The 15,705-nt window shown below is 42.7% G+C and overlaps 1 protein-coding gene across 3 annotated transcripts in view; it reads right to left on the reverse strand.

The window, feature by feature from the left end:
• LOC147106063 (uncharacterized) overlaps positions 1 to 15,705 on the reverse strand; it is a 136,422-nt gene that overhangs the window by 17,558 nt on the left and 103,159 nt on the right. For all 3 annotated transcript variants that reach the window (XR_015081326.1, XR_015081325.1, XM_086008799.1), the window contains exons 2-4: positions 7,809 to 12,252; positions 6,235 to 6,303; positions 34 to 117 (exon numbers count right to left, since the gene is read on the reverse strand). Coding sequence is in view for 1 of the 3 variants with exons in the window: in XM_086008799.1 (XP_085864925.1) it covers positions 34 to 117; positions 6,235 to 6,303; positions 7,809 to 12,150 (4,495 nt within the window). In the remaining 2 variants the exon portion in view is untranslated. The remainder of the gene's footprint in view (positions 1 to 33; positions 118 to 6,234; positions 6,304 to 7,808; positions 12,253 to 15,705) is intronic.

The raw sequence follows: 15,705 nt of genomic DNA on the forward strand, positions 1-15,705 counted from the left end.
TTCCAGGACTGAAATAAATCACAAAATCCTCACCCTCAATGTCTAACCTCGTTTTCTTCTGTGGACTTTGGTTGTTCTTCTCCAGACGATGGCTCTTGTCAGATTTTGTTTTCTTTCCTAAAAGAGCAGCGAGTTTTCTCAATAAAAAAAAGTACGTGTCACTCTATCACTTACCAAGGCTGGCACTGTGATTTACTGAAGCCATCAACTTCCAGCAAGTTCCAAGGCCTTTTGATGGAAACCCGAACAATAGCAAGACATTTCAACTTTTTGAAAGTTGATTATGCATACGTACACCCACAAATAAATAAGGATAAGCACTAGGCAGTGCAGCAATTAGATCCTAACCCATACTGCCAGGCAAGAGGACAAGCCAGTGGTCAGCTAATGCTGCCCTATAACCAGTTACTCGAAGTTGTGAAAAAACAGTAATTACAGATGAGGGCAGCCATTCAGCCCATTTTAATTTATCCATCTAGAAAGAGCCTAGAGTTTCAAAAGTAGTTACAAGGTTTTCGCCTCCAATGATCTAAAAGTCTATTCCACATACTGTATATTGATCAACGTGTGTGAAAGAGATCCTCCCGAAATCAATCTTCAAATTACATGTTACAAGTTTGAACCAAGTCCTCTTGCAATTTAAAGTAATATTTATCCTTTTGATTCCCTTAATTATCTAATATACCTCAAGATCAACTCTTTATACATCTCCTTTCCAACCTGAAAAGCCAAAGTTTCTTCCATCTTTCCTCATAACGCACCATCCTGACGTTAAGAGATTAACCCGATGACTCTCCTCTGCAGTGCTTCCAGCATCTCAATATAGCCTTGTTTTTCGGTGACCAGACCTAGTCTGGTCTGGTCAGGTCACTGTAGGTTTATCACAATATCCTCTGACTTATATTCTATTATCCTGGCTAAGACATTTAGCATTCCATTTGCTTTTTTGAATGCTGCTCTGAATTGGTATCGAGTCTATAAAGGCTCCCAGTTCTCTTTCAGCTTCATTATCTATTTCAACACCATTCATATTGTATGCTAGTCACCTATGCGGCACTTTCAACTGGCAGTATTAAATTTCATCTGCTGCTGTTTTACCCTCATGCAGATTTTGTTTCTGTAATTTCTGAGCTGCCTCCTTCAATTCCACTACCCATATTAGTTTGGTATAATTAGACTTCTACAAAAATGTGCAATAGAACTTACATTTCCCAAAAAAAACTATACTGCAATGAGCTAAAGACAATGTGTGTGGGAAGTGTATCCAGCTGCAGCTACTGACGGACCGCATTGCGGCACTGGAGCTGCGAATGGATACGTACTGGAGCATTCGCGATGCTGAGGACATCGTGGATAGCACATTTAGGGAGTTGGTCACACCGCAGGTAAAGGCTGCACAGGCAGGAAGGGAATGGGTGACCACCAGGCAGAGTAGTAGGCGCAGGCAGGTAGTGCAGGGGTCCCCTGTGGCCATCCCCTTTTCAAACAGATATACCACTTTGGATATTGTTGAGGGAGATGGCTTATCGGAAAAAGGCAGCAGCAGCCAACTTCCTGCCACCATGGGTGCTCCTGCTGCACAGGACGGGAGGAAAAAGAGCGGGAGAGCTACAGTGATAGGGGATTCTATTGTAAGGCGAATACATAGGCATTTCTGCGGCCGCAAACGAGAGTCCAGGATGGTATGTTGCCTCCCTGGTGCAAGGGTCAAAGATGTCTCGGGGCGGCTGCAGGGCATTCTGGAGGGGGAGGGTGAACAGCCAGTTGTCATGGTGCATATAGGTACCAACGATATAGGTAAAAAATGGGATGAGGTCCTAAAAGCTGAATATAGGGAGTTAGGAGCTAAATTAAAAAATAGGACCTCAAAGGTAGTAATCTCAGGATTGCTACCAGTGCCACGTGCTAATCAGAGTAGAAATAGAAGGATATTTCAGATGAACACATGGCTAGAGGAATGGTGCAAGGGGGAGGGATTCAAATTCCTGGGACATTGGAACCGGTTCTGGGGGAGGTAGGACCAGTACAAACTGGACGGTTTGCACCTGGGCGGGACCGGAACCGATGTCCTAGGGGGAGTGTTTGCTAGTGCTGTTGGGGAGGGTTTAAACTAAAATGGCAGCGGGTTGGGAACCTGTGCAAGGAGACAGAGGAAAGGGAAGCAAGGATAGAAACAAAAGACAGAAAGGAGAAAAGCAAAAGTGGAAGGCAGAGAAATCAAGGGTGTAAATCAAACAGGGCCACAGTAAATAAGAATTCTAAAAGGGCTGAGTATTAAAAAAATCAAGCCTGAAGGCTTTGTGTCTTAATGCGAGGAGCATTTGTAATAAGGTGGATGAATTAGCTGCGCAAATAGATGTAAACGGATATGATATAATTGGGATTACGGAGACATGGCTCCAGGGTGACCAAGACTGAGAATTCAGGAAGGACAGGAAAAAATGAAAAGGTGGTGGGGTAGCATTGCTGGTAGAAGAGGAGATTAACACAATAGTAAGGAAGGATATTAGCTCTGATGATGTGGAATCTGTATGGGTAGAGCTGAGAAATACCAAGGGGCAGAAAACGTTAGTGGGAGTTATATACAGACCCCCAAACAGTAATGCTGAAGTTGGGGATGGCATTAAACGGGAAATTAGAGACGCGTGCAGTAAGGGCACAGCAGTTATCATGGGTGACGTTAATCTACATATAGATTGAGCGAACCAAATTAGTAACAATACTGTGGAGGAGGAATTCCTAAAGTGTATACGGGATGGTTTCCTGGACCAATATGTCAAGGAACCAACTAGACATCAGGCCATCTTAGACTGGGTATTATGTAATGAGAAAGGATTAATTAGCAATCTTGTTTTGCGAGGCCCCTTGGGGAGCAGCGATCATAATATGTTGGAATTCTTCATTAAAATGGAGAGTGAAGTAGTTGACTCAGAGACTAGGGTGCTGAATTTAAATAAAGGAAACTACGATGGTATGAGGCATGAATTGGCTAGGATGGATTGGGGAATGTTACTTAAAGGGTTGACAGTGGATAGGCAATGGCAAACATTTAAAGATCGCATGGATGAACTACAGAATTTGTTCATCCCTGTTTAGCATAAAAATAACAAAAAAGGCGACTCAACCGTGGCTAACAAGGGAAATTAGGGATAGCATAAGATCCAAGGAGATGACATATAATTTGGCCAGAAAAAGCAGCAAACCTGAGGATTGGGAGCAGTTTAGGATTCAGCAAAGGAGGACAAAAGGATTAATTAAGAGGGGGAAAATAGATTATGAGAGTAAGCTTGCAGGGAACATAAAAACTGACTGTAAAAGCTTCTATAGATATGTGAAGAGAAAAAGATTGGTGAAGTCAAGCATAGGTCCCTTGCAGTCAGAATCAGGGGAATTTATAATGGGGAACAAATAAATGGCAGACCAATTAAATACATACTTTGGTTCTGTCTTCACAAAGGAGGACACAAATAAACTCCCAGAGATGTTGGGGAACATAGGGTCTAATGAGAGGGGGGAATTGAATGAAATCAGTATTTGTAGGGAAATGGTGTTAGGGAAATTGACGGGATTGAAGGCTGATAAATCCCCAGGGCCTGATAATCTACATCCTAGGGTACTTAAGGAAGTGGCCCTAGAAATAATACATGCATTGCTGGTCATCTTCCAAAATTCTATAGACTCTGGAACAGTTCCCATGGATTGGAGGATAGCTAATGTAACCCCACTATTTAAGAAGGGTGGTAGAGAGAAAACTGGGAATTAGACCGGTAAGCCTGACATCGGTAGTGGAGAAAATGCTAGAGTCCATTATAAAAGATGTAATAGCAGTGCACTTGAAAAACAGTGACAGGATCGGACAAAGTCAAAATGGATTTACAAAAGGTAAATCATGCTTGACTAATCTACTGGAATTTTTTGAGGATGTAACTGGTAGAATAGATAAGGGAGAACCAGTGGATGCGGTGTATTTGTACTTTCAGAAGGCTTTCGATAAGGTCCCGCTTAAGAGATTAGCGTGTAAAGTTAAAGCACATGGGTACTGTCTTGGATAGAGAACTGGTTGGCAGACAGGAAGCAAAGAGTGGAATAAACGGGTCTTTTTCCGAGTGGCAGGCAGTGACTAGTGGGGTACCGCAGGGATCGGTGCTAAGACCCCAGCTATTCACTATATATATATATATAAAAATGATCTAGACGAGGGAACTAGATTAATATCTCCAAGTTTGCAGATGACACAAAGCTGGGTGGGTGTGTGTGCTGTGAGGAAGATGCGGAGAAACTCCAGTGCGATTTGGGCAGGTTGGGTGATTATACTACATTTGCCATGCATCTGCCCAATGTGGATAAATGCGAGGTTATCCACTTCGGCGGCAAAAACAGGAAGACAGATTATCTGAACGGCAATAGATTGGGAAAAGGGGAAGTGCAATGAGACCTGGGTGTCCTTGTGCACCAGTCACTGAAGGTATGCATGCAGGTGCAGCAGGCGGTTAAGAAGGCAAATGGTATGTTGGCCTTCATAGCGAGAGGATTTGAGTACAGGGCCTTGGTGAGACCACACCTTGAGTATTGTGTGCAGTTTTGGTCGCCTTATCTGAGGAAGGATGTTCTTGCCATGGAGGGAGTGCAGCGAAGATTCACCAGACTGATACCTGGGATGGCAGGAATGACGTATGAAGAGAGATTGGGTTGATTAGGCTTATATTCGCTAGAGTTTCGAAGAATGAGAGGGGATCTCATTGAAACTTATAAAATTCTAACAGGACTAGACAGACTAGATGCAGGAAGGATGTTCCCGATGGCGGGGGAGTCCAGAACCAGGGGTCACAGTCTAAGGATAAGGGGTAAGCCATTTACGCCTGAGATGAGGAGGAATTTCTTCACCCAGAGTGGTGAACCTGTGGAATTCTCTGCCACACAGGGCGGTGGAGGCCAGTTCATTAAATATATTGAAGGAGTTGGATACATTTCTTGAGGCTAAAGGGATCAAGGGATATGGGGAGAAAGCAGGGACAGGGTACTGAATTTGGATGATCAGCCATGATCTCATTAAATGGCGGAGCGGGCTCGAGGGGCCGAATGGCCTACTCCTGCTCCTATCTTCTATGTTTCTATGTAATACAACATAAAATGCAGAATTAGAACTGGGAGCCACGATCTAGTCAACTTAAACAAATTGTATAAGAGCGAGCTTTACGAAGGGCCAGTAGAGGCAGAGCCTTGTATTTTCAAAACATTCCAGCACAGTTGACCTTCGTGATGACTGATAGGAGAGCCAGCCATGGTCGAGCAATGGCTGATCAGTGAGGCAATTGAGGAGGGGGTAAAACAAGTTTCAATTTAAAACCTGCTTCACATTTAGGAAATCTGTGGACAGCTGGTTCCATTCTGTACTGTCTTGGGCAAGGCCGTGCCACTGCAGTCTCTTCCCTTCCTCCCCTCCGCACCTCTAATTCTGGACAACTCCCGGAGAGTTTTTAAAAAAAATATAAACATTTGCATACTAATCTCCAGAGAGATTTAACAAAACAAACGACGACTTGAGCCCCTGGGGCAGACATACAGATGTGACTTAATTCCACGATGAGCTCCTGATCTCTGGCATGCCTTGAGGTCACCTCGGCAAAACCGAAAGTCAGAGAAAATAGTGGTCGATTGCCACAGTTGACAATGTGAACAACAACAAATCAAATCAGTGTGAAATCAGAGTTCCAATGTGGACTCTAGAAATTCATATTGGGACCTTCACAAATGATCTCAAAAATAAGTGCTGACGAGGGTATCCACATATCAATTGCACTGGCTTTATTTTTCACATGCTAATACTGTCCAATCATCCCAAGTTCTGCGCATAAGATTCTAGGCTGGGCAAATGGCAACGAGCAGCCGTAGATTTTTAAGAGCACTTTGTTCTCAAAATGATGCAGTTCAAGCATGATGCTTTTGGAATCAAACCTGAAAGTTTTATCTTAAGTGGCCTTTTTCAGTAGCAACAGTTTGTGTTAATATTAGCGATAAGAACAACAAATGAACTAAATGAAACTTAAAAGTCAGATAAACACAAATCAGCAGGGATGAATGGCAGCATTGACTCTGCTGAACTTACTTGCAAATGGTCAGACTTTCCACTGGAACATCCTTTTTGTTTCAGAACATATAGTAAAATTAATTTTGCATTCTCAATAAGTTAAATTGAAAAATAGGAAAAGAAAATAGAGACTACAAAATCCTCACCCCAAATACCACTCTTCCTTTTTTTCTGTGGACTCCAGCAATTAGCACCTTCAGATTTCCTTTTCAGTACTAAAAGCAAAATCAATGAATCACTGTCCGATTTGAAATATTCAAAGTATTGTTTTTTGTTTTCTGTTTTTAACTTCATATAGAAACATTTCATATAAAAACATTCATCTTCCCTCTCCTAGGAGATTACATGGCTGTTGGGGACGGTAGCTGCTCCTTCATCTACTGTGCCCCCACCCTTTGGATGCCCTCCCTCAGTATTTCCAACTTGCCACCTCCTTCCCTAAAATAAAGTGTAATACCCAATTGTCAGCCCATTTTTATTTATATTTACTACTTTGAAAAGGAAACCAAGGACAAGTGCACTTTACCCAGCTGTTTCCCCTTCACTCCCAACCCACCTCCAGCAACAATGCAGTCAGTGCTCCTCGGCTGCAAAGCGATGACCGAATGCAGCTTGGTGGAAACGTGAAAAATGCTGTGTTTAAATGGTTATGTTCGAATTGCAGACGGAAAGTTTCCTTGGGACAGATAAATGTTTGGAAGTGCTAATGTTTTGGTTTCCTACGGAGGTACAATCTCCTTGTTGCTAAGCGATTATCTGTTGTTTTTAAGTTAAGACTTGAAAGTTTAAAAAATATTTTATGTATAGTGCTAAGGTAGGGTTAAGTTTGTTTAACAGAACTGCTTGCGAAGATAATGAAAGGAAGTTTGGGGAAGTTAACGTAAACATTTGCTATGTCATAAAGGAGGTAACACTCTGAAGCGTACAGGTTTCTAGTTGGGTCTCAAGATCAAAGAAGGATACGGATGAAAGAGATAAGACACGAATTCCACAGGAAGGAAGCCCTGGAAAATATAGAGAGAGAAAGACATGTGGCCAAAATGTGTTACATCTTTAGGGCGGGCTTTGACACAAGAATCGAGACAAAGAACTAGAAGTCCCACTGGATATTAAGGTTTATGGGGAACTTCTATAGGTCAAAAGGTCTTATCAATATCTAGGTTTAGGCCCACCCCTAAAAGTAGAATAAAAGTGACCTTCCAAAAGCTTGTACTCAGTCGGAAGAGAGAGCTTGTACTCGAACAAAAGGAAGAGAATTGCTCACGTGTGTGAACCGTCTGTCCGATCGGATCGGTATCAGCTTCTTGTTATGGTCGTATATTTTTGCTGTATAACTAATGTTATATTCAGTCTTAAACTCTGATTAAACACAATATACCCACCATATTGGTTTGCACTCAAACCTGATTATTTAAAGTGACCAGAGATAGCCGTAACTTGGCTATTTCTAAGAGGCCAGACATGAGATTACAGACTTGAAATTACTCCCACATACGTCTTAATAAAATAAAATGTGCAGCATCCGAAAATAGTTTGTCTTTTTTTTGGTGGGGTTTGGGGGAAGGGGAGAAAGTTGTCAGCAACCTGCATTATGAAAAATATACACACTAGAGTATTCCACATAGTTGGCATTCAAAAAATAACTAGTGATGGGACTATTGCTTGATGCAATGACCAAGTCATTATTGCATTAAACTGAAGAGTGGTCAGTTTCTCCTACCCTTAAATCCCAGTTTAACTCCAAGATGCCGTTTAACCTTCTGCGTTCCAGTTTGGTCATTGGCTTCCTCATTCAATACATTCCGAGAAGGATCTCTGCTCACATTCTTTGTTTTATCTTCATTAAGTTCTTTTTCCAGAACAATGCTCCAAGTTTCTTTATCTGGTTCAATTTCAATTACATCTTGAAAAATGTTTGTGTTTTCCTTGATTTTCTTTTGATCAAGTTTCCTCTCAAGAGTAACTTTACAAGTTAATTTATCTGATTCTTCAGATGTATTAAGGTGATTTAAGTTTGCATTGCCTGGCTTGCACAGGCCTTCCATCTCATTTTTTTCTACTACTCTAGTACTGCCTTCACGAGACTGCTGCATTGCTTCAACAACACACACTTCTTGCTGCACTTCTCCCATAACTTTTTCCTGATTACAGTCAGGGGCAATACTGGAACAGCTCTTGGGCATAGAATTCCAGTTTTCAGATACTTCCAAGACATGCTTCCCATGAGTAGCAATTGGCACACTGTCTAAAATGGTCTCTATTTCGAACTGATTTATAATACAATTTGGATTACTAGTCTCATTACTATTTTGGGTCTCATGTACTGCATTTGGCAAATCTGCCTGGTTTCCAGCTTTATTTCCCTGTGATAATTTACAATGGCAGTAAATGCCAAGCACACCAGATGCAACCAGCCAGGCATTAATACAACAGTATTCTTTCTTTTCCCGTTGTTTTCCCTTCTTAACAGTGCTGCTCTTATTGCTGAGACCCGGTAATGGTGCATGATTTTGCTCTCCCCAGTGTCTATCTGATGGCTTCATCTCCATTGCCTTAGAACTGCTATCCTTGCACCCATCACTGCTGGTATTTTGTGAAGCTTCACTTTGCATTTCCTCACTCAACCTCATAACGGAGCAATTGAATGTTTCAGACCCTGCATCTTCTGCAGGCAGCCTCTCATTTGGCATTGATTTTGATATCTCATCAAGTAGATTCAGAATTTCAGTGTGTCCAAGTACCTTTATGTTACAAGGTGAGTTGCAATCTGCATCCTCATGTAGGCCAACTTTATCCCCTTCATCTGGCATATGCACTTCTTCAAAAAAACTCAATTCGGTTTCTTTAGCAATGTTTGGCAGTTTACACTCACAAGTTTCTCCTTCTTGTAGATTATAGTGATTGCAAGCTGACTTTCCAGTGTTGTCACATGCAGATGTGGGAGCATGAGGAGTCCAGAAATTTAGCAAAGCTTCAATTGCTGTGTCAACTGAATACAACAGACCATCAAGATCCCGAGTTTCCTTTTTTGAAGACTTTAAAAGAGATGGGCCATTAATTTCAACGGGATTGACACTTTTGTCAGAAACCAGTTTTTCTTCTGGTTCTTTGATATCAGATGGTAATACAGAATCAGTCTGCAGATGTTCAGTAAAATGGCCTTCATCTCCAGTTAGATCTATTAAAATGTCAGCTGGACCTTCATCAGATTCAGAGGACAGTTGGCCAATGCTTTTCTCAAGTGAATTTTCCAACACTGACTGTACATGTACCATTTTAGGAAATTCAGTCACTGAGGAGCATTGTCTGCTTTTTAAATTAGATGGAGGTACACACATAGTTTGTGCATTTTCCTCCATGACAAGTGTGTTACAATCTTCTACGTGACTTACTTTCTCTTTCAAACTAGATTCTCCAGTTATTGATCCTTTTGTTGCAGAGGAATTGTTCACCTCCTCTGTGGAGGGGCTAGTCAGATCAACAAAAGAACAAGGTGAGCTCGGTTTAACAGATCCCCACAGTCCAGTACTGCCTCCAAGTGAAAAAACACCAGTGATATAGATCTCCGGCTCAACTGTACCATCTCTTGCAACAGTCTCATCAGCAATTGTAGCCTCATCTTTAGCTGGGCTTTCGCTGTTTGTTATCAGCTCTGGAGAGTTTATTGCTTTCTTATTGACACACAGCTCTGGAGGGTTTATTGCTTTATCAACACATGGAAGTGCATTTTTACAACCATGTGCATCCTTTGAAGCATCTTCCACAGAAGCCAGAAACCTTTTTTGAGGCGGACAATCAATCACGGTCGAATTTTCCTGACCATCACAAGACACCAGATCATGTTGGGTACTGGAATCTTTAGACAAAGTTCCTGTATCCAAAATGAGGTTCCTCTTTTTTCCATTTAACTCAATGGAGGAAGACAACACTCCAGTTGGAGACTTCTGATTGGGTACCGGTGGTGGATTTGCGCAATTTGTCTGCTGCTCACTAAATCCTCCTATAGGTGATGAGTGGATACCAAATATTTTTTCACATTGCTGCCCAGTCAAGTTTGATGGATTAGCAACTGATGACGATGTGTTTTGAGATTTCTCCGACACTGAAGTAGGCACTTCCACAACTGAGTTAGAGGTTTTACCTTGGTCTTCAGTTAGCCTCACTGGCATATTCGTTTCATGAGTCAATATTGTAGAGGGGCTATAAACAGAAGTACCTTCCATATTCTGGCAATTATGCACAACCACTGAAGGTGGAATAACAAGTACAAGGCCTGCAGTACTCTGCTTCCCATAGTCTCCTCTGGATGAAAGATGAATAGGAGAAGTTACAGAATTTTTATTGCTGAATCCTGCAGGTGGAGGATTGGAACCCAAAGGAACAAGCTGAAATGTTTGTTTACCTACATTTTTAGACGATAGTCTGATTGTTGAGTACGCCATATTCATAGACTGTGGAAGATCTGAAGGTGGCGGAGTACTCTGATGATCACCACTATTATACAAAGTCCCCGTACCAACCGCAGATGCAGTCACAGTCTGTTGGGTGATCGAATTTGAATTGCTTATTGACGAAACTCCAAAGTTATCATGTCCAACAGACAAAGGGGGTAACTGGGAGTCCACAGAAACTGTATTCTGTGAACTTACTTTAGTAGTTGAAATGTTATTTCCTGGGGCAGTTTTGTACTGGGCATTTAAATCTGAAGAAGATATCAGAGAAGTTATAAGACTATGTTCATTCATAGTTGAAGGTGCACAAAAGAAGTGAATATTGTGTACATTTTGTTGTCTGTATAAATTTGGCTTAAATGTGAGAGGAGCCACAACTGGTGCACGAGGAATGTTTCTCTGTGTGTTTACTCCTGCAGTGGATGACCGAGTAGTTGTATGGTTTTTCTTTTCGACTGACTTTTCAGAAGTTGAACTGGCATCTTCTAATGTTCTATTCTGTTGACCACTTCCTAACTTATGATGCAACTGGGTGTCTTCAACATGCAAAGTATGTGGATTTTGCTGCAAATTTCTCCAGTCATGAGACATTGGAGTAACCCGTGCAAGCACCATTCTCTTTTGCCCATTTGAATTTGTTGGTGAAAACCAAGAATTAGTAGTATTGTGCTGTACATTTTGCTGGGAGCTCAACCAAACCGATGATCCCTGCAAATTACCCTGAGAAGAGTCAACTCTAGTTTGTGTTCCATAGGTGAGGGCAGGTTGAGATACAGAATTTGTAAGGGCCGGCCAGTTTCTTTGACAAAGCTGAGCAGATGTGTTGCTAGCTACAGTTGAAGGTGCTTTGTATGGATCTTGATCTACACCCACCTTTCCATAAGCAGTTTGAATTTGTATCTGGTCATTACATTTCACAAAATCATTTGCTATTACACTCACAAGAGATGAGCTACGATTTCCTTGGGATTCAGAAACATTTACACATCCTTGACCCATTAAAATTTGAGGTACACTTCCATTTGCAGGGGTTACTGAAATTAACATTTTAGAAGAATGGCCTACATTTTGATTCTGATAAGCTACCACTGGATTAAAAGCTTGCATCATCCTAGCAGAATGGATATCCTGGGCATTATTAGCAGTCTGAACTGTTTGGCCAGTGGTAGTCATCCATACAAGTCCATTTAGAGCAAGCTGTTGGACACCTTTACTGGTGACTGTATGGTCTTTGGAAAGTACTGTAGCTTGCATCCTCCCTGGAGCAGCAACAGTTTGATATATTGGCAGTGAAACAGTTTCATGGACTAAATTGGTTTGTGCTTGCGAGTTGGCTTTAACATTGGAAAGAACTTGCGGAGACTTGTACGCCTGTGCCTGCGCCAGTGGCTGAACTGTCCCAATCATTTGGTTGAAGGTTTGCAAGGCATTCTCAACCGGTTTACTACCGGTGTTATGCTGAGAGTGTGGAGATGCTGGATGTACAAATGTTCTATTTGCAGCATATGTGGAATCATTAAGAATCAGCTTAGATGTTGGATAGGGTGGTGGTAGTCCCCTTGAGCAATCATAAATGACTCTTTCGCTGCGGTTCTGGGCAAGAGGATTCATGTCTGCTCACAGTCAAGTCATAATCAGCCAGTAGCGATTTAAAGTCATTGGCACAAAACTCAACAACCCAAATATAGGAATAGTCCCGATGGCACAGGATGTCTGCAAAACAAAAAGGAAATTATCAGGAGTTTGAAAATATATCCACTTGACTCCGACACCACTCCCAAAATATTTTTAGATAATGGTGATGGACAAATACATAGTTTAAACTAGAGACCACAAGTTTCACACGACACTAACTAAATGAATGATTGGAAAATTATATCTAGATTTCTGATGTGCTCCCAGAATGTGCTACTCACTGGAAGCCAGACAGCAAATTAGCACTAATATAGCTTTAGTTTTTAGAAGCCATTTGTTAAAACTCCAGAGATAATGAATATGACTGGAATCAAACAGAAAATTAGCTGGCAGGACTAAAAACTGGCTTGGCAATAAAAAAGTCTGTGAAAGAATGAACAAACTTGCATACATCTGGATGAGTCAAGCACATGTAGAATGGAACTTGCAGTTTAAATTACAGAAATTAAGTCAGGAAGTATCACTGATATGGATGAGGATTTTGACTGTGGTGGAGTTAAGTAGGGATGTAGGAAAATTATATTGTAAAGGTAGAACTGGCTGTTTCAGTGATCGACTGGGTGTGGGATTTGAAGCTTGTTCAAGATTAGGAAAAAAATAACTTACACTTGCATTGTGCATTTACACATCCTCAGTAAATCCCAAAGTACCTCAGCCCAATTATTAACAGTCAGAGCCTGCATATCAAAAGTTATGTCCAACATGACAAATTAATTACACAATCAGCAAATTCGAGCCAGTTCTCTTTTGGTTGTGATTAAGGGACATTTGCCAGAACACCAGGGGAATTCCTTGCACTTAGAATTATAGAATACTACAGCACAGAAGGCGGCCATTCGGCCCATCGAGTCTGTGCCAGCTCTTTTGCAGAGCAATCCAGTTCGTCCCACTCCCCTTCTCTTTCCCTAAATCCCTGCAATTTTTTCTTCAAGTATTTATCCAATTCCCTTTTGAAGGCTTCTACTGAATCCGTTTCCACCACCCTCAGGCAGTGCATTCCAGATCCTAACCACTCACTGCATAAAAAGGTATTTCCTCATGTCGCCTTTGGTTCTTTTGCCAATCACTTTAAATCTGTGCCCTCTGGTTATCGACCCTCCAGCCACTTCCTCATATACATGGTAGATTTTACAACCACCTGAACAGGTAGACAGGGCACAGACTTGTATCTCATTCTGAAGATGGTACTTCCAAGAATGCAGAACTCCAGAGTGTATGCTCAATGGGGCTTGAACCCACAATTTCTGACTCCGACAAGAGTGCTAGCAATTAAGCCAAGCTGATAGTGATGTTAAATGGACATGGGATTGAGAGAGACTGAATTGTTTGTTTATGTTTAATTAGCAGAAAGTTTCCATGATCTAAAAGACCTGGCTTGTGAAGGCCTGTGTTGAGGTGTGTCTCCTATTTTTAAATTGCATACACATTTGCAGTGTTTGTTTTTCTAGGAAACAGAATTAACAAGGTGTTGTACTGCACACACAAGTTAAAAAAAAATTAAATATAACTTTCCATCACTAGTCAAGGGGGGGGGGGGGGGGGGAGAAAGAGGGGTAGAGGAGAGGTTTGCATGAGGCTTACAAATAGCAAGTGTTCGCATACTCTGTGAATGGCCACTTTAGTGGTCAGTGATTCAAAAGAAATGTTCTTCATTCATCCCACCCCCCACTCAAAAATGTGTTGTTCTTTAGACTCAAACGTAAGAGGGAAGTATACAGTGGCGTTCCCCAGGCATCGGTATTGGGACCACTGCTCTTTCTGATATATATTAAGGATGTGGACTTGGGTATACAGGGCATAATTTCAAAGTTTGCAGAGGACACAAAACTTGGAAATGTAGTAATGAGTGAGGACAGTAACAGACTTCAGGAGGACATAGACTGAGGAAATAGACAGACACATACATGGCAGATGAGGTTTAATGTAGAAAAGTGTGAAGTAATGCATTTTGGAAGAAGAATGAGGAATGGCAATATTAGCTAAATGGTACAATTTTAAAAAGGGATGCAGGAACAGAGAGCTGGGGGTTTACTTACACAAATCTTTGAACGTGGCAGGACAAGTTGATATGGCTGTTAAAAAGCATACACAATCCTGGGCTTTATAAATAAAAGTACTGTGGCGGAGCCACTAAGGGACTCCGATCAATTGTATATAATTCCCTTTAATAATGATAGCTACAGCCGGAGTCTGTATCTTTGTTTTCACTGTTTACATGTACAGAGCGCGATCACTTTAATAGCGCGGGTAAACGCGATGACGTCACGCCGTTCATCACGTGATCCCCCACCGGCGGGGAAAAACTCGATGAAGTCATGACGTCAGCCACGGGACCGCCCAAGCAGTCCTCGTGGAGCCTCCGAGCTGACGAGACCTATATTCGATGTTATCCGTTAAACTCGGTTAGTTTTCATTAAACCTCGTTTATTTGATTGCCTGAGTGGACCTCAGTCTTTTGGATAGGAACTAGACATTCCTACATTGGTGACCCCGACTTTTGCGAACGGTTTTCACAGAAGTTACTGAACATGGAATCGAATGCCGTTGCTTTGAAGCTACCACAGTTCTGGGAGCAACAGCCAGCCGCGTGGTTCATCCAAGCTGAAGCCCAGGTCGCAATCAGGAACATCGTTGCGGATCAGACCCGTTACTATCACATGGTCTCCGCCCTCGACAGCGCCACAGCCTCGCGGATCGTCAGCCTGCTTGGTAATCCACCAGAAGATCGCAAGTATGAAACGATAAAGGCGCAGTTGTAACAGGTCTTCAGGCTCACGAAGTCGGAGCGCGCCAGCCGGCTGCTCAATATGCCCGGCCTCGGGGACTCCAAGCCGTCCGAGCTCATGAGCCAAATGCTCACGCTCCTGGGCTCCGAACCGGAATGCTTCCTCTTCAGGGAGCTATTCCTCAGCCAGCTACCGGAGCAAATTCAGGCTGCCCTAGCCAGGTCGGAAGTCACAGACTGCGCAGAGCTGGCTGCCGATGCGGACAACATCTTCGCGGTAACACAGCAGTACTGCGCTGCCACGAGGCGCCCATCCCCCACAGACGCTGCTCCAGCCCCTCAACCTGCGGGTTGTGCTTCTACCATGCCCGTTTTGGCTCGAAAGCAAGACGCTGCCGCCCTCCCTGCAGCTTTTCGCTCAAAAACAAAAAACAGCAACCACCCTGTCGAAAGAGGACCAGATATAATGACTGCCCCGCGGCTGCGATGGCAATCGGTTATTCGGGAAAACTCCTCTTCATCAACGACTCCCTATCTGGTCGACGTTTCCTCTGCGACACTGGGGCGCAGTGTAGCATCCTACCCGCGTCAAATCTTGATCTACAAGCCGGGGGGGGGGGGGGGGGGGGGGCACGGCCCCTCCCTCCAGGCGGCTAATGGCGGGGCCATTCAGACCTTCGGAAGCCGGTGGGTCCAGGTGTGCTTCGGCGGCCAACGGTTTTACTGGGATTTCATCACGGCCAAAG

The sequence above is a fragment of the Somniosus microcephalus genome, chromosome 16 (genome assembly GCF_052327205.1).
Source record: "Somniosus microcephalus isolate GS21.2 chromosome 16, FLI_Smic_1.0, whole genome shotgun sequence".
Classification (NCBI taxonomy): Eukaryota; Metazoa; Chordata; class Chondrichthyes; order Squaliformes; family Somniosidae; genus Somniosus; species Somniosus microcephalus.